At 44.2% G+C, this 26,693-nt stretch overlaps 1 protein-coding gene across 11 annotated transcripts in view; it reads right to left on the reverse strand.

Moving 5' to 3' along the window:
* ZNF618 (zinc finger protein 618) overlaps nt 1-12,809 on the reverse strand; it is a 181,811-nt gene extending 169,002 nt beyond the window's left edge. For 10 of the 11 annotated variants that reach the window (XM_068552647.1, XM_068552653.1, XM_068552652.1 and 7 more), the window contains exon 1: nt 12,693-12,804. In XM_068552647.1, coding sequence (XP_068408748.1) covers nt 12,693-12,725 — 33 coding nt within the window. In that variant the 5' untranslated portion in view covers nt 12,726-12,804. Of the gene's footprint in view, nt 1-12,692 lie in introns of all 11 variants that reach the window. The other variant, XM_068552657.1, reaches the window with a different exon arrangement.
* Between the last annotated feature and the right edge of the window lie 13,884 nt (nt 12,810-26,693).

The following is a 26,693-nucleotide window of genomic DNA, read 5'->3' on the forward strand; positions in this document are numbered from 1 at the left end:
TTAGATACACAGATGGACAGATTGGATAGATATAGGTATATCAAGTCGGTAGATGGATGGATAGAAAAATAGATAGATACATAAATAGATACACAGATAGATAAACAAATGGGTGGGGAGGTGGATGGATGATGGATGGATGGATGCTCCAGGAGCCCCATCTGTTTGAGTCTTCCAAGTCCTGGCTCCAAACAAGAGAGTGGGGAAGCCTTTAAGATGACCCCTGCCCCAGCCACCATCTGGCCACAACTACAGAGAGACCCTGAACCAGACTGACCAGCTGAGTCACTCCCAAATTCCCAACCCACAGAAACCACGAGAGACAAGAAGTGATTATTGTTGTTTTAAGCCACTAAGTTCTGGGGTGATGTGTTACACAGTAATAGATATCTAATACAGATGGTGAGATGAGTATATGTGGGTAGGAGGAGGGACTGATGCAGAATAAATAACTTCTCTATGTGGAGCCCTGGAAATTAGCAACATCTTGTCTAGATACCAGGCCTTGTCTTGTATACCCCTCTCTGTGTTCCAACAGCCTCCTGCTTACCTACCTATTACAAGCCTTTCTCACCTCAATTGTTAATATTCCCAAAAGCCAGCACTCCAAGTTCTGACTCTCTAATTAATAGGGAAGGGAAGGTCAGGGGAGGGGAGGGGAGGACAAGGTGGGGGGAGGGGAGGGGAGGGAAGGACCACCTAGTCTAAGCCCTTATATTGTATAGTAGGGGAAACTGAGACCCAAAGAGGGAAAAGAGATTCCCTAAACCACAGCTGAGTTAGGAGCAGGGCTCAGACTAGAACCCATGGTTCCTGCCCTAAAGCCCAGGGCTATTTCTCCTCCAAAAGCCTGTGGGCTCCAGGTATCCCCAAGTTTGAGTCCTGCCTCCACCACTCACTGCCTGTGACAGTAGTCCCATCAGGGCAGCAAGCGATGCTGCAGGCCCTGGCTGGGATGTGCCAGAGCTCTTGGCTCCGAGTATACCTTACATCTGTCTGGGCATAAATTTGCATTCTGAATCCAGGAGGCCCCGATTCCAAGTATGTCAAATGTAATTAATTACAGCAAACCTTCTGCAACTGTTTTCAAATGCGGCGTTAAAGGCTCTGTGTGCATGAAACACATAGCCCGGGTCCACCGAGGTGCGCTGGGAGCTGAGGAACGGGAGACAGCAAGTGCCGTACCCAGGTCCTCAGAGTGGGGAGGGCAAGTTCCCATGACACAACAGTTCAGGACAACCCCCTCACGGTGAGGTTTAGAGCAGGGCATGGGCAGCACATCTAAGGAGCTGGATTCAGGGCCTAGCCAATCACCAACTCCACATCTTGGTTACTTCACTTTCCTCAAAGGGCTGTTGAGAGCCTGGAATTTGGCATCCATCTGAATTTGAATCCAACTGCCCCCTACAAGCTGTGTGCCCTTGGGCAATTCCATTCACCTCTGAATATCAATTCTCTCAAAAGAAGGGGAGGGGAGGGGAGGGCAGGGGAGGGGAAGGCAGGGGAGGGCAGGGGAGGGCAGGGGAGGGGAGGGCAGGGGAGAGGAGGAGAGCGGAGGGGAGAAGAGAAGAGAAGAGAAGAGAAGAGAAGAGAAAAGAAAAGGGAAGAAAAGAAAAGAAAAGAAAGAAAAGAAAAATCCCTACTTTCCAGGGTGATTGTATTAAATGAGATAATAGATGTTAAATGCTTAGCCCAGTGCCTGGCATATAACAAGCCAACAAATGTGCAATGACTATAGTTCAAGCCAGACAAATTCTACTTTGCAAAATTCAAATGAGACAAATAAGAATGCTAAACTTCAGTCTTTTGACAGAAAGAGTTCCTGATTAAAGAAAAAAAAATTTGTAAGGTTGAATTTCCAACACATAGCTCAAGCTCCTTTCAAACCACTAAGAGCAGGAGTACTAGGCTGGAAAGTGAGACCCGGGTTCAAGTTTAGCTTTGCCGCTCCCTGCAAGGTTAGTCACCCTCCTCCAGGTCTCTACGCCAGGGGAGCTAGGTAACCTCCCCACCCTGCCACTCTGTCCACTCTGGTTATATGCCCTCTGGGTTTTCTAGAAGCCTTGCTTCCTAAATCATTACAGGGAGCAGACCTGACTTCGTAAAAGAATGGCTTCCAGCCCCCCAGGACCCAAAATCCGTAGCCCCTATGGATTTAAAATTTTATGGGTTTAAAAACCCATTAAAAACCTGGGTTTTTATGCCCAAACCAGCCCTGAACTGTACCCTGATTCAAAAAGACCCTAGTTAAAGACTCAAAAGATGGAAATTTTTTGGCAATCAGAGAAATTGTCAGGGGTAATCTTTTAGATTTGTTTTTGCTCATCTTGTTAGGTTTACTTTCTTCCAAAGTGTTTAATTAATGTTTAGGGGAATGGATAAGCAAAGTGGGAAGCAGTTTAATTTTTTCCCCCTGAATTACTAGTATCTCTCTCTCTCTGTCTGTCCCTCTCTCAAGTTCCCCATTACCCCTCCATTTTAACCACCTAGTTATGATGATACCTACACCACTACATCATCTTTCCTTCTCAATCCCAAACTCTTGAGTCTTGTAGTCTGTCCAGTGACCTGATGAAGCTGGCCCGTGACCTGACCCTGAGCAAGCTACTCCCCCTCCCTGGGGGATGCAGGTTGCCTTAGATCAGCACAGTCCAACAGGAATGTAATATAAACCACATAGGTAATTTCAAATTTTCTAGTAGCCACATTATAAAAAATGAAAATAAAAGCAAGCAAAATTAATTTTAATAATATATCTTATTTAACACAATATATAAAATGCTATCATTTCAACCTGTAAACCGTATCTTAAAAATAATGACTGAGATCTTCTACAGTCATTTTTTTCCTACTAAGTCTTTAAGATCCAGACCTAGAGAAGACATAATTATAATTCAATAACAAATAAATAAATAAAATAAAACCCAGTGTGAATCTTACACTTAACGGCGCAACTCAATTTAGGCTAGCCACATTGCAACTGCCCAATAGCCACATGCGGCTAGTGGTTACCAATACATATTGGATGGTACAGACTTAAATCATCTCCATGAGCCCTTTTAGCTCTAGACTCCTCTGATGCAAAAAGACTAGCCTCACAACAAATTCCACCTCAAGCTAGTAGCACCCCAGGGAAGTTTTCCTTCCCTGAGGCCTCATTTCAGGCCAGTTTCAGTTTTATTTCAGATCAGTTTCACTTTCTGCTATTCCAGCATACATTATAAGAAACACCCACATAATGTACTTAAATTTTTATAGTTATTTTTCCCCAGTTGATGAAATTAAAAAAAAAAATCCCCAGCATCCAAAAATGTCTTCATCTATTCTCTCTGGGTATTCCAAGGGCTCTGGCTACGTCTACTTGTCTCGCAAAACTCTGAGCCCAAAATAAAACAGAACACACATTCTCTGCAAAATTTCACCTGATAAAAATTCCCATTCTCAATTCTCTGTAAGAATGTTGGGGCTGGTGAGAATTTGTCCAGGAGGCTCAAAGCTGAGAGGTAGAATGGCTAGCCCCTCAGGCATGCTGTCTTGGACAATAACACATCTAGAAAGGGAGCCAAAACAGCTTCTGACTTTTAATGTTCCCAGCAAACTGCAAGCCAGGGGCTTGCTGAGGGACACTCAGACCTCCTCCACTTGGTAGGAGTCATTTCCACCCATGGGGGAGATATGAGATTTCGTTTCTCCCTGGATCCCCCCCAGGACCAGGGCTGGCCCCTGGGAATCAGAGATTCCATCCCCGACACAGAACTCGCTTCACTAGAAAGCAAGTGTTCCTGTGTTTTCTATAGCAGACTGGGGAGCGGAGTATCACCTGACTCCATTTTTTCTCTTTAGCTTATATGTGAAGCCTCCTTCTGCTTTGTCAGCCAAAATATTTATATCATTTTTCTGTTGACTCAATACCATCCTCACCTCAGCCTCCCTCCTTTCCTTTTTAAGAAAAGAAAGTTGTCACCAACATGTTTCTCCAGCTCTTCCTGTTTATGAAGCATTTTTGAGTCCGTTAACACATGGGATGCTTGCAAGAAGCCTGTGAGGGGTATACAAATAGGCTGTTCTCCCACTTAGCAGATTAACAAACAGAGGGCACACCGGCGTGTGCAGACCCCAGTGCCTTCTAGGGCGCAGCAGGTCACATACAGTATTGAAATCAGAGGTTGGAAACTGACTCAAAACAGGAGAACACATACACTGCAAAGGCTGAAAAGTTCTGAACTTTTTAAACCTTAGGCCAGCAAATCAAATAAAATAAAAAAGATAAGGGGCCAATTCACCTTGTGGGCACCCATCTGTGACTCTGGGTTTATACAATCTACCCAACAGGGCACTAATAACTAGTGATTAATGCTAGTTATAAAAATGAACACATATAAAATAAAAACAAAACAAAATAACCCACATGTAGGGCTTCAGAGTTTAAAAAGCATTTTTAAATATGCTGTCTCATTTCATTCCTTTGAAGGATTATGTCCATCTCAGGTCCCAGATGTAGAAATATACTATGTCAAAAGGAATTAATTTGGTCTTGAGAAATAGTATATGTGCAAATAGTAGGAAAAGCACTGGTTGAAGAATTAAGAAATCTGAGGCTTGAAGTAGCTCCGCCTATTCACTGAGGTTCTGGGCAAGTAACTCCACCTCTCTTCCCAGGTACATGTGTTTGTGTGTGTGTGTGTGTATGACTAGATCAGAAATGACAAATTGGCTTCATGTGGTAGCCTCATAGTAAGAAGGGCTCTGAGGCCACTGGCCAGATTCAATGGAAAAGACTGCCCTGATTGATTAGCAATGTCTGCCACAAGCTTAAAAATGGGGAGTGGCGGCATGCATATTATTTATTTACCATCCCTGGATTAGATGTACAAATAACATGCTGCAAGTGAAAAGCACTTTGCCCTTTACAGTCCACCCCACCAGGAACAGGACACTCTATATCCTCAATTCCAAGGTGCCTTAGACTGTTAGATACACCATCGATTTTATGATAGCTTTTTGAGACAAAAAAAAAAGAGGGAGAAATAGTGCTCTAACAGAACACATCTACTGTAAAACACATTCCAATTTCAGAAATATGAAAATGTGGGAACTTGACCATTGAGGAAATACGGGATCCTGTGCTCACTTGCTGAGCTGGGCCATAAAGTGTTAACAATGACAGCATTTTCGAAAACTTACAGAAAAAAAAATTAAGCAAATAAACAGAACATTCTCAGTTTTCTCCCATAAATTTTCCCTGAATCTTTGGCATGTGCAAACGGGAATCCGACCAAAGGTGGGGTCTGGTTGAACATCAAATCACACATTTAGCTACTTCACATCTAAGGGGCCCATGTGACCAGCTGTTCTGCAAACAGCCCTCTGAAGTCCAATTCTAGGGCCCATGGCCAAGACCAGCTTCTAGAGCAAGGACAGGGTATTGTCAAGTCCCTTCCACCTCAAGGCACCCCCCCCCCTTTTCCACCTCCTTAGACATGCTGGGTCCCATTTGCCATACCTGCAAATCTGGATGATAACCCCAGATGCCCCCCAACCACTTTAAGGAAATGGTTTACACAACAGGAGCGAAGGGGGATGGGGAACTTTTAAAAAATTCTCCACAGCATGTAAAGTCAAAGGAGCCATCCAAGGAGCCCTCTCTGATTTATTATTCCAAGGGAGCCGTGGGCTTCAGAGCCGGCTCTAAGAAAATCTATTTTCTTAGATAAAGAAAACAAAACACTGGTGTTGACCAAATGGCCAAACCCAAAACTGGTCACCTACTCTTCACTAGACCCAAATCCAGATGATCTGAGCTTTTTCCAAAAAATCGAATTAAGTCATCAAACATTTATTGAGCTGCTGCTCTGTGCCAGACCCTAAAATGAGTAACCCATGATCTCTGCCCTCAAGGAACTCACAAGCCGGCTGGAGAGACAGAAATGCGAACAACCAACTCTCATCTGTGGGCCCAGAGTATCTGGAACGTACTGCAGTTTGGGGAGGCTCAGGGAGTCTCCACAGAAGGGGACACGCAGGTAGGTCTCAAGGTTGCGGGGTGGGGGTGGGGGTCTGGTTTCTCATGGAGCAGAGACAAAGGGGGGAAAGGGCACAAGAGACAGAAGGCCCCGTATGAGCAGAAGCTCAATGGTAGACAGTTCACGACGAAATAAGATTTGTCCCTTTAAACACTGTGCCACAGGCTTTGAAACAAATCCAGAAATACCTGGAGGAGCCAGAGCATCCCTGAAATGAAAGCACTGAGACCACTTTTGACAAGAAAGATGTGTAAGGTCCAAGGGATGTCTCATCCTAGTCTGTTCTAAAATAAAGCAACAACCAAAAAAGTGTACATTTTCTGTTGTTACCTAACTCTGCCTATTAAAGATAAGTCATCAAGTTTCCAGAACTACCAAAACTTTTGTCACTGAGACTCAATCTTCCCAAATGGAGACCACTGGGTCAGGGATCACTGACGTGTAGTGACCACCTTCTAAGGACAACCTTCTAAGGACTGGCTGGATGCAACACGTGAATTGCTTCATTTAATCATAGAACAACCTTTCAAGGTCAAGATTATTACCCCCCTTTTTCCAGATGCAGAAGCTGTGGCTCCAAAACCGGAGGTGACTTTCCCAAAGTAACATAACGCCAACCACACAATGAGGCTGGATTTTAAACTCTGGTCTGGCTGACCTCAAAACCACCTTTCCATTTCACCAATTGGCGGGGGTGTCAGAAATTTTCTATGCTTCTAACTTAAGGCCTATCCTAGGGGGATTTCATGGTGGTTCCACAATCAATTCGGAAATGGATTTCACTGACAGACCATCTTTGCCCCTGGATCTCCCCCCACCCCAAGGACCCCAAACCTGGTCCTACCCACCTGCTGTCTTCTTCCATCCTCATCCTTCCTTCAGGCAATACTTTATTAAAACCCACCTCCTATGACAGACTCCTGTACTTCTTGACTTCAACAGCACACATGGTGAGACACAACATTCTGGAGTTGCTAGCCATCATTTGTCACTTTTAACTAAAGCGTTTTGGCCTAACCTTGGCAGAAGACTGCTTTGGGACAAATAAAAGGGAGGCGTGGACCACTTTAGCCAGAAGAGGCTAAATGGATGGAACGCATCACCACTACAGGCTGAAATGCCTCAGAGCATCGAGGGTTCAGGAACGAAGTCCCACCAACAAAAACCAAGAGCTTTCAAAGATGTGTCATAACCTTTTGAGGCCACCCAGTAACAACAACGAGATGGAACATTGGTCTGGCCCTGTGCTATCCAATACAGAAGCCACTAGCCACATGTGGCTACTGAGCTCATGAAATGTGGCTAGTCAGAAAAGACTTAATACCTCCCCCAAAGAAAGAATGTAAAATAGCACATTAATAATTTTTATATTAATGAATACTAAAATGATAGCATTGCAGATATACTTTGGGTTAAATAAACTATATTATTAAAATTAATTTCACCCGAATCTTTTTAGTTTTTTTAAAGTGTTACCAGAAAATTTTATTTTATTTATTTATTTATTTTTGTTGTTTTGTTTTGTTTTGTTTTGGCCATGCCGCACGGCATGCAAGATCTTAGTTCCCAGACCAGGGATTGAACCCGTGCCCCCTGCAGTGGAAGCACAAAGTCCCTCCAGGGAATTCCCCAGAAAATTTTAAATGACATACGTGGCTCACATTTGTGGCTTGAATTATATTTCGATTGGACAGTGCTGGTCTGACACATTTAAAAGATGAGGAGACCAAGACAGCAATTCTAGAGTTTTCAGGAGGGGCACACACACAAAAATACAGACATTCGCTCAGAGTCTGATTGGACTTTAAATATAGCACAAACATGAACTCTTTAACTCCACAAAAATTCCTCTGGCAATCTGAAGTAAAAGTGAGGAATGAAAGTAACTGGGGCTGCTCTCCCTCCCACCAAGACAGGGATCCCACGCTACTTAAAGTCTCCATTCCAGCCACAGAACCTGGCAAAGATGCTGTTTCCCTGTGGAAGGACATAGCACCTGTCCTTCCCGTCTTATCCAAGGCCAACAAGCTGAGGTGTGTGCCTGACTGCCATGCAGCTGAGACTTCTTCACAGCTGGCCCTTCAGGCAGGCTCAACCAGGGAACAAAACATGTGGCCCAGGACACCTACCCCACAGGGTTCATGTGAAAGTCAACTGGGATAATAAATAAGAAAATAAAGTGTAAACAGCAACGTGCGATGTTCCTGGAGCACATCACTGTCGATCATCTAGACCAGTATCTGTCAAACTCTTTTAACCGTGACTCACGGTAAGACTTACATTTATCATGCACATACATCGGCATATGTAAATAAAACTAAAGTTTCATGAGACAACACTTACCTTCAATACATACCTATGCCTCTGCTAGTTTGTGCTCCCCTGTATTCTATTCCATTCTTTTTTTGTTTCATGCTGATTGTGACCCACTAAATTGATTTTACAACCCACTGATGGGTCGTGATTCACAGCCTAGCCTGGGTATGGTGAATAAGAGGTACACTCCCCACTCTGTGATGGACACTGCTATTTGACCACTGCACCCCACTCTCCAGGATATGGGAGTCCAGATGTGACCTCAGAATCCTTCTCAACACAGTGATCCAGGCAGCTATAGCCCATTGCTTGGAGTCAGAATCAGAGAAGAAAACTATTTATTAATATCTTTGTTTTGATCCAAAGATCTGATATGACAAATGCAAAAACTGAGGCTCAGAAGGAAAAAGTGGTTTGTCCAAGGTCATACAGCAAGACTTTGGGAGAGCTAGGGCTCCTGTGTACCCACAAAGCCACTTCACCTGCCATCACCAGGGAGGAGACAGGTGAAAAAATTTCCAAATTTCACCACGACCATGAAAAGTCAGCTTATACATCCAGTGAAACACACAAGGAAATTCTCATCACCCCACCAAGGAGAAGACATGAGGATTCTGAGGTCAGAGGAAGCAGCATGCCAAGAGCTGAATCAAAGGTGGGGGCAGGGGGCGCGGAAATTGTATCTGACAATGGAGGAGTTTTTAAACTCTGTTTCTCAAACGAAACAAACCATTGGCTATTTATTTTCTAGGACCAGAGAGAGGTCACACTTACACTGACCAGCCATCTTTGTTGCTTTCCTTCTGCAAAAGCAAGAGCCCTTGTTCAAGTTCACCTCTGTGCAGGGCTGAAAGTATAAGCAAACCCTTTTTCTTAGCTTGGTCCAAAGTCAAGCTATAAAGCAAGCCCTTGAAATTTCAAACCTTATTAGAAAAAAAAAAAAAACCTCCTTAGGCAGGAAAGCAAAACATTAATAAGAGTCTCCTCTGTGAAACTGAGCATAAATGATCTTTCACCAAAATAACTCAGCCCATCATCAAATTACCACCCCTCAAGTCCAATCTGCCAGATTTTTTGCCCAATATTAAAAAAGAGTTTGGTGAACAGACAGGGCCTAACAAAAAAATCAGCTGAAATATCCATTTCTGGTCACACTTCCATCCATGATAGGAGGTGAGAGAGGTATGGCCCAGGTCAGGTCTCAATCCTGAGAGACGCCAATAGAAACAAAAGAAAACTGACCCCGCCCCCAACAGTGCCATCATGCACCTCTATTTCCTTAACAACAAACATGATCCGAATAACCAATTAAAAAAAAAAAAAAGAAAGAAAGAAAAAACAGGCCTACAAAACAGAGATGATTTTCAATTTCTAGCCAGGAGTTCCCTTTAAACCGTAGACAACACAACAAAATTTCAATAGAATGGAATGAAGGAATCTGAGTTGTGTGTCAGGAGATCCAGGACACACAAAGGGACGTGCTGCAATATTTTTATTCCTTGCACCAGAAATAACCTGTTATCTACAACCCTGACTTTTTCTCAGATGCCCGGTAAGGGTGCCCAACCCACCCCTCCCCAGTCCAGGGCACAGCTCTCCTCCATCACTTGCTAAGCTGGCCCTACCGTCTCATGAGGCCTCCAGAGCCCTTGGAAATTATAAATTCTTTGACCGTCCTAGGCATCGGCCTAAATAATTCAACAGAGAAAAAATTTTTAATTACGCTCTATTTTAAAAAAAAAAAAAAAAAGCTCATTCCAAATGTCAGAATGTGGCCAGTCAGCCCTGAAGGATTTTGTTACTAAAAAAGTAAAAATCTCCCAAATGCAATGGTGCTGATGGGTAATGTCGAACCTCTGTCACTGTCAAATATATTTCACATAATTTGTATCCCCTTAGAAAACTGAATTTCCAAAAAACGGGGATGGGAATCCATGGACTGGGGCCATCATTTCTTCTAAGACCAGCTGGTGACTGGCGAAAGGGGATAGGGTTTCCTGTCCTAGCCCTGTGTGACCCATCATCAGGTCCCATCAAGATCCCACTCCACAAATGCTAACAATATTTTCCCCTCCTTTCGGACAGAAAAATTAGAACTTCTTTTTTTTTTTTTTTGGTGCAAAATCCCCAGCAAGTTCAGATAATAATTTATCACAAATAACCCTTCAACTTTGGGTAGGTACCTTATTTTCCTCTGTTAAATTTCAATTCAGTCAGTATTTGTCTTCCCAAAGAAAAATAAGAAATTGGGGCAGAGGGGTTTCACCTTATTTGATTCTTTTGAAGGCCAAAAAACTACATCAAATACTATCTGCACATATGCTTTCATGTTCCAAAGACAAGTACCTTAGGGTTTGGCTTTTGTTTATATTTTGATTTTTTTCCTTAAAAAAAAAAAATTAAATTTTGATGCTAGAATCAGCTGAATTGGTCTTTTACCCCATTTTTTCAGCAAAGTAAGTATTCCACTAGAGAAGATGGATAAAAATCAGAATTTTCATCTCCTCTCTGTTCTTCCCTCTTTTATCTTTCCTTCTTAAGTCAGTAAAATTTGTGCTTTTAAAAAAAAAAAAATCACAGACCCCCCCCCCCCACAAATGATCAAGATTAATGGATTTTCCCCCCATTTGAAAGTAATCAAATTTGTGAAAAATACCAAATGTTAATAAACTACCAACCCCACATCACAATCAAAGAGGCTGAAACCAATCCGGCTATTTTTTTTTTTCAATAATAAAATTTTCAAATTGGAAGACTGAGCAAGCACACAGAAAGGAAAATTTTCTTCCTACCAAGGATTCCTCAACCCTTGTATTTATCAACTGATTCAGTTGCATGTCATAAAAAATGAGCTTCTGTGAATCCACTGTTAGTTTTTTCATAATAATGTTAATTATGCATATCTTATTTTAATGGCGGTCTCTCCTACAAATCTGTGGGCTACTCAATTTGTATAATGTAATGAATTTACATTTTTTTTCCACTGAACATTGCTCAGAAAAGGTTTCTGACATTTTCTGGATAAAACAACAACAAAAAAAGAAATGCTTAGACCTTCCAGGAAACAAAATCAGAAAACAGTCTTAATTATTCCATCAAAACAAAAAAAATAACACAAAATCCAACAAATGCAGGGAAAAAAGACAGGATTTCACTCTAACTTTTCCAGTTTCTGTTTTTCTTTAGAACCTTGGGATTCAAATGCAGTAAAACATAAATGAAAATTTTTTTTAAAAAACCTACAATTTTTGGGTGTGTCCAAAGCCAACATTTTAGGGTCTATTTTCTCTTTTAAATCCTTCCTTCTTGGAAATAGAAAAACTTTAAATATTGCCAAATGGCAAAATTAGTCTTTTTTGCCCGCTGAGCTAAACAAGTTCCAAATTACAATGAAGTACAATTTCTAATTGCTTCAATAAAGCCAATTCTCCCAGTTTCCTCTAAACTCAACAATTTCCCTCCTTTCCTCAACCCAAATAGTTTTTTTCTCAAACTAAAATGAGTTGGGCAGCCAAATTGACTTTGGTTTTAGAAGGCTTTTTGCTTTCTCCCCTTCAAAAACTGAATTCATTCAAATTCCAGCTTAATTTTCATTTACATATTATCTGGATTTGGCTTCAGAAATAAAAATTGTCTCTATACTTCTGGAAAGATCAAAGTGAAAATTGTCACCCCCAAAAAGAAAAAAAAAGAATCTCTTTCCCCTCCACTGCCTTATAGAGCAAACTTCTGAAAAAATAAGAAATAAAAAATATTTCTTTTCAATTTTAATTTCTTTTTTTTATTTACAAAATAGTATCCTCTAGGTGGCGTCATTTTAATGGGAAAAAACTACCGTTTGAAGAAAAATTAGAAAAAAAATTGAGAAAGGGAAATATGGCCTAAAAAAAAAAAAGATTGTTGCAAAGACAGGGGGCCAGGGGGGAAAGACCTCCCGGGGGGTCATCAGGGACCCCGAGCGCACAGAGGGTCAGGGGGAAATTGCAAATTTAGGGGGGAGGGGGGAGAGCTGGAAGGGGTTGTATTTTTGCAAAATGTGAATTGTCCAAACTGAAATGGCTGCTCTGTTCTCTCGCCGCTTTGTTTTCTGGGCTCCGGTCCGAGCCCGGGGCTGGACGGGGCGCCGGGTGGGGGCCCGAAAAGACCCCCCCGTCACCCCCACCCTCCTCGCACCCCGCGGCGCCCGGGGGGGCTCTCCAGACCCCGACCCTCCCGTTTGCGCCCACAAAAAAGCCCGCAAACGTGCCCAGGCACTTTGCATTTTGCAAATCTTGCAATGAAGTGGCGCAGCGCCCCGGGCCCCGGCCCCCCGGGGTCCCCAGCGCGGTGCATGCCCCCGGCCCCCCGTCGTACCTGCGGAGCCGCCGCGCCGCCCGGCTGGTTCATGGGTCCGTGCGGGAGGAGGCGGCCCCGGCGCGTCCTGCTCCTCCCGGGCCGGGCTGCTGGTGCGCGCACAATGCCAATGCCGCCGCCGCCGCCGCCGCCGCCGCCGCCGCCTCCGCCGCCGCTCCCTCCTCCGCCCGCCCCGCTCAGGCCGGGGGGGCGGGGGCGCTGGGGGCGCGCGGGGGGGGCGCCCGGCCCTCGCCCCCACCCCCGGCCCGCACCCGCAGCCGCCGCCGCAGCCGCCGAGCCGCCCTTCGCGGGCCCGCGGCCGCCCCCCGCCGCCCTGCCCGCCCCGCCCGCCCCCGGGCCGGCCTCGCCGCGCGGCCCGCGAGCTCCGGGCCTCGGCCTCGGCCTCCGCGCCGCCGGCCTCCGCGCCGCACACAAAGCCGGCCGGTCCCCGGGCGCGCCGCTCCCGCCCGCCAGCCTGCCCCCGGGCCGCGGCGCACCCGCCCCCCAAACTTTCCCGCGCCGCGCCCCGCTCTCCCCGCGCCTCCCGCACCCGCCCCCCGGCGCCCTCCTGCCCTGCCCCCGCTCTCCAGCCCCTCGGAGAGGTCATTTTCACGTTGGAAGAAAAGTTTGGGGAGCCGCCCCTGGATGGAACACAAGGGGTTAATGGGAACTCCTCGGCTCCCCCCTCCACCCCCCAAAAAATCAGATTGATTTTTTAAATAAAGTTTGAAGAACTGGCCTTATGGAAGACTCGGAAGGCTCAATGGGGATATTCCTATTGCCCCTGCCACCCCTCCAAAAAAATCTAATGTAATCGAAAAATAAAAGTTTGAAGAACTAGCCCTATGTCAGACAAGAGGGGTTAAGGGGACTCTTTCTAGCTCCCCCCAATCAGATTGAATTTAAAAATAAATATCTGAGGAGCTGCTTTTATGTGAAATGCGGGATAAAAAGAATGTTTCTCTCTACTCCTGTCAATTTTTTTTAAAGAACGTATTTATTTTAAAAATAAAAGTTTGAAGAACTGGCCCCATGTAAGACCAGAAGGGCAAAAGGTTAAGGGGGGTGTTAGATGCCCCACCTACCCACATCCCCCAATCAAGTTGATTTTAAAAAGAAAAATTTGCAAAACTCTATGTGAAATAAACAAGAATATTTTTATCCAACACCCTAAAATATCAGATTATTTTTAAATTTGGGAACTGCCTTCTTGTAACTTGGGAAGGTTTAAAGGGGATTTTTTCCCCGTTTCCTCCTCACCCTCCAAAAAAATCAGATTTTTTTAAAAAATTAAAAGTGTGAAGGACCTGCCCCATATAGGGATGGGAGGGATTACTGGATATCCTACGTCTCCCACAACTGATAGATTTTTAGAATAAAAATTTGAAGAACTGCGTATATATGAGATGAGAGAAATCTTTCTTTACCCCTCCCCATGAGAAAAATAGGATACTTTTTTAAAATAAAAGCATTGGAAATTAAGGGTAAACAGGTATCTCTTCTCTGCCCCGACCTTAAAAAATCAAATGTGTGTGTGTGTGTGTGTGTTGTTTTGTTTTGTTTTGTCTTGTTTTGTTTGATGTTTAAGAAGTCGGGTCAATATGAGACAGGAAGAGTTACAGAAATTTTTTCCCTGCACCCTCTAGAAAAGTTATTTTTTAAATGTCCGGAACCTAAGGGATTGTATAGAAGACACTGTCTCTCCCTAAAGAATGAACATGTGAGAAATTTAGCCCTACACAGGAGGCAGAGAATTAAGAGACACACACTTCTCCAGACCAAACACACACGAGAGTAAGAGGAATCTCCGAACCATTCCCCCACCACCCGCAAAGCTGGAAAGTCGTTGAAAATAAAAAGTGGCCATTTTTCTCCCTGCCAGCCTGGCAAGCGTGTCCCTGGCAAAGGTTTGGCAGCCTGTGCCAAGGCTAGTGTAGGGCAGGCGCCGAGGGGAGCAGGGCAGCCTGTAGAGCTTGGCAGCGTTGGGCTCCTGTGAGCCCGGGACACACGTGCAGTCCAGGCAGCCCCCTGTCTGTCTGCCCCTCAGCCACCAGATGGCTGAGGCCCTGTCACCCAGGGAAATGCTCCACGTGTGATGTCTCTCTGGCTCCATCCCTGTGTGAAGGTTTCTAAGCACCTGTCTCAAGACCAGACCCCCTACTCTGCCTAGCGGAGCCACACCTGACTTAAGGCCCTGGAGCAGAAAAAAACTGGATCCATAACAACACTGAGTCTCGGTCACCACAGCTGAGAGCCATGGGGTACCAAGGGAAAAAATCCTGCCCTGGGAGTCAGGAAAACGTGATGCAATAAATAGTCGTTGAGCACTTACTATGTGCCAGGCATGTTGTGTCTAGTAGGGCAGCTGCACCATGGGAGAGAGGATTGCTTGCAGCAGCCCTTCTCAAACTTGAGCGATCCTCAGAATCACAGTGAGGGCCTGTTCCAACACTGATTGCTGAGCCCCACCCAGACTTTTGATTTAACCCGTCAGGGGTAGGGACCAAGAATTTGCATTTCTAACAAGTCCTCAGGTGATGCTGATGCTGGTGGTCTAAGGACCACATTTTAAAAGCCATTGTGATACAGTGCCAACAGCAAAACGCACAGGCATGGGGAAAGAGAAAGGACCCAACCTAGCCCCAAGGGGGTCGGTGAGGATTCCAAGAGGAATAACATCCTGCAGGAAGGCTGGGTGGAAGCATCCTTCCTCTCTGGGTCTTAATCGGATGGCAGAGTCTCTTTAGATCAGGGATTCTTAAACAGTGTCCTTAGATAGGTTTGGGGATCCATGAATTAAGAAATTGTATGCCTTAAGTAAATTTATCTCTACATGTGCATTCTGGGGAAGAAAATCTCTGACTTTCACCGATTTCGCAAAAGGGTCAGTGACCCCAACCTGGAATGATTTTTCAGGCACCTCTGGCCTGGAAAATACTCACGGGACCTCCTCAGCCTTCTCTTTCTGGAATGACCGCAAGCCTTTTCTGCTTCTCTAGTACCCACAGTCACAGGAACTGGGCCTTCTCTTCCATGAGGCACATCCCGACAGAGAGCCTAGAGTGCATTTAACACCACTGAGGGGAGGGAGGTGTGTCCTCCATCTAGGTCCTGGCCCTGGAGGGTCTGTCCCTTCTTCACTCTGTCCCTGCTGGGCCACGAAGGGTATATGCTCAGGGGACGAAGACTGGGCTTGATATCTTCCTGACAAAATCCGGTTTCTAAATGAACGCACACATATCCCAAACCATAGTGGAAACATCGCAGTCACACAGAGCTGTGATTTATCCCTGTTCAGGAGGTTAACTAAGAGTAGACTCTCCACAAGCAGGGATGGGGTTGGGGGGAGGACAGGGAGTATTTAGTGAGAGCCCGGGGGCAGGACAAGACCTGCTCAATGATGGAGCAGGCACCACGATACCACAGGGACAGGATGACCACAGGTCAGAGCTGCTGGGAACAGACACTTCTATTAGGTGGATACATAGTCAAGTAGGGACCTCCAAGGGCTTACCTATACTCTAAGGGTCCATGATTCAGCTTGACATACCTGTGTTTATCAAATTCTAGAAACTTCTGGCCCCTTCCATCCCCAGCCCACTTCCCCCAGAACCAGCACTGCTTTAATTACTAAGAGCCCAGGCTGTGGAGTCAACAGCCTGGGTCCCACCCAGCCCTGGCTCTGGCCCTCGAATGCTACCTGATCTTGAGCAGACAGCTCAATCTCCCCTTATCTCTGTGGTGCTGACAGTAGGGGTGCTTTGAGGATGAAATGAGATAATACACATAAAGCTTTTAGAAAGTGCCTAGTATAAAGAAAACACTCCATACACGTCAGCTATTGGAATCAGAGACACGAGTTTCCAGCCTCTGCCACTGACTAGCTGTGTGACCCTGGGCTCCTGACCTAATCGCTATGCCTTAGTTTTTGTCTCTGTAAAATGGGGGTAAGCCTACCAGTCTTATCAACACTCTTTTAGTTGTAACCTGTAGGAACAAAATCTTGCTTAACAAAAAAGTGTTATTTTATTAAATTAAATCATGGTACCCAAGGGCAGGAAATGAAATGAAGCCTCCAGAGGTTTGGAGCCAGGAACTAGAAAATCATCAGGAACCAGCCTTGCTGTCTCCATCACTCTGTGCAACAGGTCTCTGGACATCTCAGCTCCAATTCATTCTGTCTCTCTGCCCCCCTTCCTTCCCACCTCTCTCCAGGTGGGTGCTCTCTGCTTCTCTGGGCACACAGTCAGAATGGCCTCAGTGCCAACAGGTGCTGACTGGTATCTCTGTGTTCCAGTCCAACTTCTTGGGACAGAGAATGTGGTTGGCCAAGCTCATCGACTCAGATGCCACCAGGAGCCAATCACTGATGAGCAAGGGGAACGCCATCACATAACACACAGAGACTTCGGAGACCCATCCCTGAGGGAAGGGGGTGTGGTAGACTGGGCAGGGAGGTAATCAGATATTGAGAATGGTGAGATTTTGAGATTTTGTCAAGTGAGAGTGCAAGGTAGATGTCAAGGTTGTGTCACAGGCAGATGAGGGGAACGGGGAGACAGGAATTGCCCCAGAAATAGCCTTTGGGTCTGAAACAGAACCTGGGTCTTAGCTAAAATCTTGTGGGTTGATCTTGGTGAAGAAGATGCCTTTAGAGTGAAACAGTAGGTTCTCAAGAGTGTGGAACAGAATGAAGGCAGGGACTTCACAAAATGCTGTCTTCTTCCTCAAGCCGAGTTTCTTTTTTAAGCCTAAATAATGCTCTTTTATGAAACCCCTGCCCGGGAGACTCAGGCTGCCTAAGTCTCTACATGATGGGAGAGAACCACAGAATCCAGTCTTATACGATTTCTTAGCAATTTACTAAACAAGATGGCAGCATTTTCTTATTTGATCCACTACATCTCTGAGATGGGCAGAGAAGGTACAATCACCCCTGTTTTAAAGATGAGGAATTTGAGGCTCAAGTCCTTGCCCAAACCAGCCAGTGGCAGCCCAGTCTGACTCTCAGACCGGGCTCTGCCCACAGTGCTCTGGTTGCCCCCATGGAAATTTCTGGTGATTGGAATAAAAATCGACAGATTCGGGAATTCCCTGGTGATCCAGTGGTTAGGACTCAGTGCTTTCACTGCCAGGGCCTGAGATCAATCGCTGGTCCGGGAACTAAGATCCCACAAGCTGCACAACGTGGCCAAAAACCCTCCCGCCCCCCAAAAATCCCAAAAAACCAAAATCGACAGATTCATTAAATCGTCTTGATTCGACTGTGGAATTTTCTTCTTTTCCTGCCTTACCCACCTCTTCCTCCCCTGCCCCACAAAGAAAGAAGTTGGGAAGATGTGGCATCAACTTATTTCCTTAAGAGAGGTCCTTGCAAGTCATGGTGAAGTCTCCAGAGAGACAGGTACTTGAGGCCTTAGCAGTCCCCCAGGGAAGAAAAGCCAGAAAGAATGAAGGCCCAGGACACAAGGCTGGCAAATCAAAAGAGAAGGGATCAAGCTGATGGCCCAGAGCAAATATCAGAATTAAGGCCAAATCTGAGTAACCCGTCCATGGATTCAACAGCAAACGCAGTAAAATGTGCCGCACGTTTCAAAAACTTATTCCATACACCTGCCATCCTATGAAGCCTAGAGAAAGTCTAGCATCCTGGTGAAGATCTCATCCAGTCTTGGCAATTAGATCTGGTAGGAATCCCTGCTCTGTACTCACCATATTGTGACCTTAGCTACCATAAAAGCCCCAGTTTTCTCATCTGCAAAATGGGTAAAATATGGTACCTAACATACAGATGATTTAAAGCATTAATTCATGTTATGCACTCAACACAAGGTAGTTATTATTACTAGTCCCACCTCATTTCCACTTTAACATACATAGGGAAATGCAGGCCCCTTGGTGGGGGTGGGATGGAGTCACCTCATCTGAGCAGCATTATACAGCCAGAAGGGAACAAAGTCAGCTTTCGAGGCAGCTGCCCCATGTCCAGCAGGCTACGCCCCCAACTACGGCAGCAATCCTGACCTTAGTTCTGCTGTATCTCAGAAGGGAGTAGAACCCAGACCAGGGGAAGGAGGGAGAGGAACAAAGATGGCAGGAACTGGTCCATCTTGTTTTTTCTCATTATGCCATCTGGAGGTCCTCAAAGGAGGCTTTAATCTGTCCTTTCTGCCATGAGGTACACTTGCGAATGGGATTAGCTGACAGTATGGCATGGTGCAGGGCTCAGGCTCTGGACCAGACCGGACTGGGCTCAAATCCCAGCTCAGCCCCTTTCCAGCCATGAGAGCTGGAGCACATCACACTACTGTCTCTGAGCCTCAGTTTCCTTAACTGTTAAATGGGAATAATAATATACATATTCATATTTTGTATGAAGGTTAGAAAAATGTTGAGTGCCAGAACACATTAGGTATCCTAGATGTTAGTAATGATCAGAACTAATCATGATGTGATCTCAGTGGCTTGTATTTGCAAAACTGTCCAGTGGGTGGAGCATGTCTGAAATGACCACTCAGCCATGGCACTGTTAAGTTATGCTCCTGAGTTATCTCCACGAACAGATGAGGAGAGTGAGGCACAGAGGTAAAAACGGGATCTATCTTTCACCAGTTAATGGACAAATGGACATGATGTACCTCTATGTGAGGCAGCAAGAACCAACGGCACTCACGTGGAATTCCTGCCCAAAAATGCATAACCCATATCTAAACATGAGGAAACATCAGACAAACCCAGATCGAGGGGCATTCTACAAAACAACTGGCCTGTGTTCTTCAATGTCAATGTTATGAAAGACAAAAAAAGGCTGAGGAACTGTTTCAAATTAAAGGAGACTAAAGAAATATGACCACTAAAGGCAGAGTGATCTGGAATTGGACCCTAAATCAGAGTGAAAAAAAATTGCTATAGAGGACATTATGGGGACAATTGGTGAAATCTGAATATGCTAGGATATTAGATAATAGTATTTATTCATGTTAAATGTCTGACTTGATAGATGTTCTGGGTTGTATAAGATGAGTTCTTGCCCTTAGAAAGTACACACTTCTGAAGTAAAGGAACATGATGTCTGCAACTCTCAAATGGTTCAAGACAACAAATTATTTATATATGCATATACATATCTACATATGTTCCTATATGTGTACATACATCACATATATATGAGATAAAGCAGTAATACGTGACTGCATGTTAACAATTATGAAACTTGGTAAAGGGTATGCAAGAGTTATTTGTACTATTCTTTCAACTCTTCCATATAACTTTGAAATTATTTCAAAATAAAAAATTAAGAAAAGTAATAGATCTGAAATGTTCAAAAAAGATAGAAGTCTACACTGACATTTCTTTCATCAGAATTATCTCACTTCAATGCATGTTTGACAACAAAATTTGATTCATTGATCAGTGGTTTGTCCCCATCAAAAATTGTTGATTTTTTTTCTAACACCGTGAGTTTTCTTTTGTGACTCTTATTCCTACCAGGTTCAATTTTCCCAGGCAAATTTTGTGATCTAAATTTTGTCAAGAAGATTTAGGGTCTTCCATCCATTTTTAGTCAATAACAAATTTTACTATGTGCAGTATTAGTCTTTGTCAGTTTCATTTTCTGTTCCTTATTTCTACCAAGTAAAATGTTTTCAGTTTTTTCAATTTTCAATGTTACCAATTCTTCAAACAGTTTTTTTCTCTAATATTAATCTGTGTATAGTTTAGAGGGATTTTCAACCTGGCTGTACATCTGAATCACCTATAAGGCTTGTGAAAAAGACAAGTTTCCCAACCCCAACACCTCCAAGATTCTGAATTAATAGGTCTGGAAGGGCACCTATCTGTAGTTTTAACACACCTCTCAAATTCTGTAACAGTTATTGGCCATCACTTTATGTGAAGCCCAAGTTGCCTTGTATTATAGGTAACACAATATTGTAAACTCTCAGGGCCTTGCTATCCTCATGATTTTAATATTCCAGTTCCCCGACTTGACTATGAGGTTCATGAGGAGAGGACCAAGTTCATGTTTTCCATATGGCCAGCACACCCATATGTTAACGTTAGGCAGCAAAAATATTAGCTGATTGGCTGTTGGCTCAATCAAAACCTCGAATATCAATGTCAAGGGAAGGAACGTCTTTTTCTTATTGTGGTAGAATGTACAAACCTAAAATTTACTATGTGAACCACTTTCAAGTGTACAGTTCAGTGACATTAAGTACATTCACATTGTTGTGAATCACGACTATTCATCTCGAGAATTTTTCATCATCGCAAACTGACACTCTGTACCCATTAGACAATAACTCTCTATTACCTCTTCCCAGCCCCTGGTAACCACCATTCTACTTTCTGCCACTGTGAATTTAACTATTCCAAGGACCTCATATAAGTGGGATTCATATAATATTTGTCCTTTTTTTCCTTCTGATTTCACTTAGTATAATGTCTTCAAAGTTCATTCATGATGTAGCATGTATCAGAATTTCATTCCTTTTTAAGGCTAAATTATATTCTGTTGTACAGATGTACCACATTTTGTTTACCCATTTATCCACTGACAGACATTGGGTTGTTTCCACCTTTTGGCTATTGTGATTAATGCTGCTATAAACATGATTGTGCAAATTTCTGTTCAAATCCCTGCTTTCACTTCTTTTGGGTATATACCCAGAAGTGGAATTGTTGGATCATGTGGTAATGCTATGTTTAATTTTCTGAGGAACCATCATAATGTTTTCTATAGCAGCTGAAGAAGGAACGTTTTTAAAAGCAGCTTTAATAAAGGTAGAACGATGATTAATCCTTTAAGACTTTTATCCCAAGTTTATTGAGAAACAAAATTAATACATTTATCTTTAGTGACCTCAAAGGATCATGGCTTGTTGCACTTCCCCTTTTGTTCTGTGGTAGACTGATTGTATTAAAAGCCTCAACTCTGCACACCTCCCTGCACCTATCCCTCTTTGACATGTGACTTTGCAGTTCTTCTCCCTAAAAAGGTGGAGTCTATTTCCCCATCCCTTGAACGTGGTTTGCCCACATGACTTGCTTTGACCAATGGGATGTCAGCAAATTTCACATAAGCAGAGTCTTTCAAGGTGTTTGTACAACTGGCTTTGTATTCACACTTGCATTTCTGCCTTCACCATGAGAATATACCCAAGCTAGCCTGCTGGAAGACTAGGAGAGTAAGGGGAAGCACCTTGGTTGCCCCAGCTGACCACAAATTGTGTGAGACCCCAGCCAACAGCCAGCCACCGCCAGAGTTAGATTAGAAGAACAATTCAGATTAAATCCCCAACCCACAACTCATGAGTTAAGTAAATGCTTATTGTTTTATATCACTGAGTTTTGGGGTGGTTTGTTATACAGCATTATAGTGGCAACAGATAACTGATACATCTTCCCTCCTCTGCCAATGTGTTGCAGTTTCTGCATCTGTCAAAGGGTGATGAGACCACTGATTTCACTGACTTCATGGAGCTGTCATGAGACATAAATGCCAGAATTGGTCAGGTCTGGCAACTGGCAGTTATAATCTAAAGGCTTATTTCTCTCTTCCCTCTTGAAAGTTACCCTCTTCTAGTTTTTTGTGGAAAGAAGGCTGTAGAGGTCATGTGTTCTCCACTACACCTCATTCTAGTGACAGAATTTCAATGTTCCTTGGAGAACAAGACCTCCACCATGCTCAGTCTCTGTATTCTGGGCGGGGTTTCTCTACTCACCCCTGAGTGCCATTAGCAAATGACCCAGACCTGGCCAATCAATATATTTCATCCCCTTTGCCTCAGATTGGTTCAGGAATAGTTACATGGCAGGTCAAGCCAGTGAGATTCACTTTCAAGAATACGGAATGCAAAGTTTCCCTTTCCACTGAGATTACTGAGAGGATAGAGCTTAAGTCTAGAGGAACCAGGGGCTACCGTGTAGAAAAAGCTTCCCTGAAGATAGCTAACAGAGAGGAAAACAGAGCCCAGAGGTGGGAAGGAACAGTCGTGATGACAGTTAGAACCCCTAGATCCAGCCAGACCTGAAGCTATACTTCCTTTGACTTTTTAATTATGTGAATCAGTTATACCCTTTTTTGGGGGGTTTTGTTTTGTGAAGCCAGTTTGAGTAAGGACTCTGTCCATTGTAACTGAAAAAAAATTATTTGTGTTGCATTTCTCCGGGGTCACCTTTCTGACTGCTTTGTTCCTGATCATGATGGGCTCCTCTACAGTGCTCTTAGTCCCACTGCTGTGAAGAACCACTGTGCTTATCACTGCTGGTCACCACCTGAGATTCCCAGGCAAAGTCTACCCATTAGGATGATTCTTCCTCCACACAGTCTCCAGGAGCAGGGAGAATGAGGGCAGGACTGGGCTGATCAGGCATCCTACTTTGCCCTGAACAGTTCTGATTTATGCCTCTTGTCCCAGCAAGATTATTAATAGCACTGCCTTTCACTCTCAATAGTGTCACTATTTGGATAATAAAAATATGGTCCCTTTTAGCAGACCACACTTCTTTTTATTATGTCATCCCTTGATTCTCCACTACTCCCCTATGTAAAGCTGAACAGTAGTTTCAGACTTTACCAAAGGGTTGGGATAACAGCGTCAGAGGTGTGACAGAGCTCAGAGATGGCTACAACAATGTCTCTCATCCCACACGCTCTTCCACAGTGTTACTTTGCCTCTCCTCCTCAAGAGCTGGAGTCTAATTCTCTTCTCTTTGAATTTGGGCGAACTATTGACTGCTTCAACCAATAGACAACCATGGAAGTGATGTTGAGTGACTTCCTAGACTGAAGCATGAAAGACGAAGCAGCTTCCATCTTATTCATTAGAATGCTCATACTTGGAGCCCTGAGTCATCATGTAAGAAACCCAACTTCCTTGAGGCTGCCGTGTTGTGAGGAAGCTAAGCCACATTGAGAGGCCATGTGCAGCCTCTCTGGTAGGCAGCCAGGCAGGCAGACTCTAAGGTGGTCCCTAGTTATCCCTACCTCCTGGTATTCATGCCCTTGCATAATTCCTTACCATTGAGTGAGGGAGAGACTTGCTCCTCATCCGGAGAATACTGCAAATTATGAGTTGTCATTTCTATGGTGATGTTACGTAAGACCATAACTTCTTTCTGTCTAGTAGACTCAACCTTGCTGGCTTTGATGAAGCAAGCTTGCCACATTGAGGAGTTCCACATGGCAAGGAACTGGGGACAGCTTCTGGCCAACGCCACACAGGAAACTTAGCACTTAGTCCAACAACCCAGAAGGAACTGAGTCCTGTGGACAACCGGGTAAGCAAGCTTGGAAGCAGATCCTTTCCTAGTTGAGCCTTCAGTGAGACACCAGCCATTGCCTGCAGCCTCACGATAGACCCAAAAGCAGATTCCTGACCCACAGAAACTGTGAGATAATAAATGCATGTTGAGGATTACTTCTCTGTGCACCAAAATTTTTATTTCAATAATTTGGAATGGAAATCCTTCCTGGCCTCTTAAACAATGAATAACACCATTTCTGCCATCCTTCCTGAAATCTCACGTTGAGCACTGCCCCAGACTTAGTAAGGTGAATTAACTGAGCCGAAGGTATTCACACAATAGAGTGAATTTTCCAAAGGAAAACATTTTTTCCCTAGATTTTTGAGAGCTGTTGAGTATGCACTCAGCTTTTCAGAAGTCAGTGTTTGACTATATGAAATGAGAAACAGCCCTTCCATGATCTAAATGTATCCTTCCTACCAAAAGGCAAATGTAATCCAGAAGTCTCCCAGGCCTTACTAGCCTGTGGGTATAAATGAGGTCACATTTTATTTATTTATTTAACAAATACTTACCTAGGGCTTGCAATGAGCTGTTCTTAGTGCATTAAAACCATCAATTCTTGTAACAACTTGATGAGGTAGGTACTATTTTTTATCCTTCCTGTTTTATAAATGAGGAAACTGAGGCACAAAGAGGTAAAGTAACTTGCCCAAGGATACAGAGCTCCTAAGTGGATCTGGGTTTTGGACCCAGGGGTCCAACTGCAGAGCCTGTACTCATATTCAGTTTGCTATCCTGAATCTCACTGATGTAGATCCTCACCTGCCAGGTGGAAGCATTTGAGCCTCCCAGGTAAGATTCCCTACTTCTTCTAATTCTCATAATTTCCAGAGTCCTTGAGAGCTGTTGCATGTGGACTCAGGATTCCCTTGAATATTGTTCCTGGAAGGCAAGTCGGTCAATATGCTATCAGCTATGTATTGCCACAACAATGTTACCTAACAAATAGCCCCAAGACTCAGAGGCTTCAAATAATTGGCATGAACTTAATTCGTGAGTCTGCTGATCAGTTGAAAGGTTCTTCTGATCTTGGCTGGGCTTGTCCACATGGCTGGGGTTGGCTGGCTCTTGGCTGATCTATGTTGGCCATGGCTGGGACAACTAGGGCCACATGATTCTGGTCCACACATTTCTCATCCTCCAGCAGGCTAGCCCAGGCACATTCACTTGGCCATGGCCGAGGGGAAAAGCAGACAAGCCCAACTGTGCAAGCACGTTACAAGCCTCTGTTTATGTCACATCTGTGAGCATCCCATGGACAAAAAAGCAAGTCACGCAGCTGGGCCCAGAGTCCAGGCAGGAGAATACTGCACAGTTACATGGCACAAGGCATGGATACAGGGAGGGATAAAGAATTGGGACCTTAAATGTAATCAATCTACTATACTCATCACCAATTTTCTTTCTTCTCAAAAAATGTTAAAACAAAAGTAAATTTCAAAATAAAAAATCATTTAGATAAAGTTGTCCAAGACTCCATAAATTAAAGTTGTGCTCTGAGCGATGGTAAAGAAGGAAACCACCCCAGGGGCAATATGCACAAACAGTTTCTTTCAAAAGGGAAAATAGCAGCGTTCCTCTGCATCAGTGGGAAATGAAACTGAGACTTCAGAACTCAGCCTGCCCATGTGTCAGGGAGGCCCACGTTCTGGTGTCAAAGTGGCAGTCAGCAGGGGCATTGTGCAGGTCTAGTGTCTGAGGAATAATGTTAGCACAAAAGTCACATCAGAGCAGGTGACAGCAAAACTGACTCAGTTAGCAACTTTTTAGCATATCAATGTCTCTTTCTGTTTCTCTGGCAGAAAGTTCAAATATTGGCTTGCCTGATTCAAAAGTGGCCCCTGAGCAACCCCAGCTTCTCCAGGAGGGTATAAGTGAATATATACTTTATTCTCGTTCCTGGAAAGCAGGAGGTGTCATTTTCTGGTCTTGCACACTCTGCATATAGCCTGCTTATGATTATTTCTCTGAGAAATAGGGGAGCCCTATTAAGACAGCCAAATGGGTCTGTAAACCTACAGCCCCATGGTCCCTTTCTTCTACCATGAGAATGCACTGGAAATATCACCCTCTCTGAGGGGGCAAAGGTCAATACCTAAGGATAAATATTGGCTGATGCTTTTTTGGAAATACTGGAAAAGCCGTCAGTAGACAGTAAAACTTACCCCAAAAGCAGAGCTAAAGAACCTGGAGTATTCTGCTTTTCATTAGGGGACATCAGGACATTTGCAGTGGCAGCTCATTGCCTTAAAGTGGGAGGCTTAACGGAAGAAAACAGGTCACACTCAGTGGATCCCAGGCCCCTTCCACACCTATGTCAGAGCTGGGAGGAACCTCCACAATCCTATGAATCCTTTCTGGATAAACCATTTGCCATATTCCAGGTGCTTTACACATATGACCTCAGTTAGTTCTTAAAGAATCCCTATGAGGTAGAGCTGTAGGCACCCCCATTTTAGAGATGAGGAGACAGGCATGAAGCTTCAGTGAAGGAAGTTGCCCAACTCACACAGCACATTCGTGTTGAGGCTGTCTGACCGTAGAACTGGCTTTCTTAAATATGACTCTGTGAAAGCTCCCATTCAGGGATGCCCTTTAAAGTCGGGGACCCATCCACTGGGGATCCAATTTCCAAGGAGTAGTCGACACAGAGAATTTTAAGAGAATTAATTTCTAGATCTCAACTGCTATCTGTATGATTTCCTA

Source organism: Eschrichtius robustus, chromosome 10, assembly GCF_028021215.1.
Source record: "Eschrichtius robustus isolate mEscRob2 chromosome 10, mEscRob2.pri, whole genome shotgun sequence".
NCBI classification, from domain to species: domain Eukaryota; kingdom Metazoa; phylum Chordata; class Mammalia; order Artiodactyla; family Eschrichtiidae; genus Eschrichtius; species Eschrichtius robustus.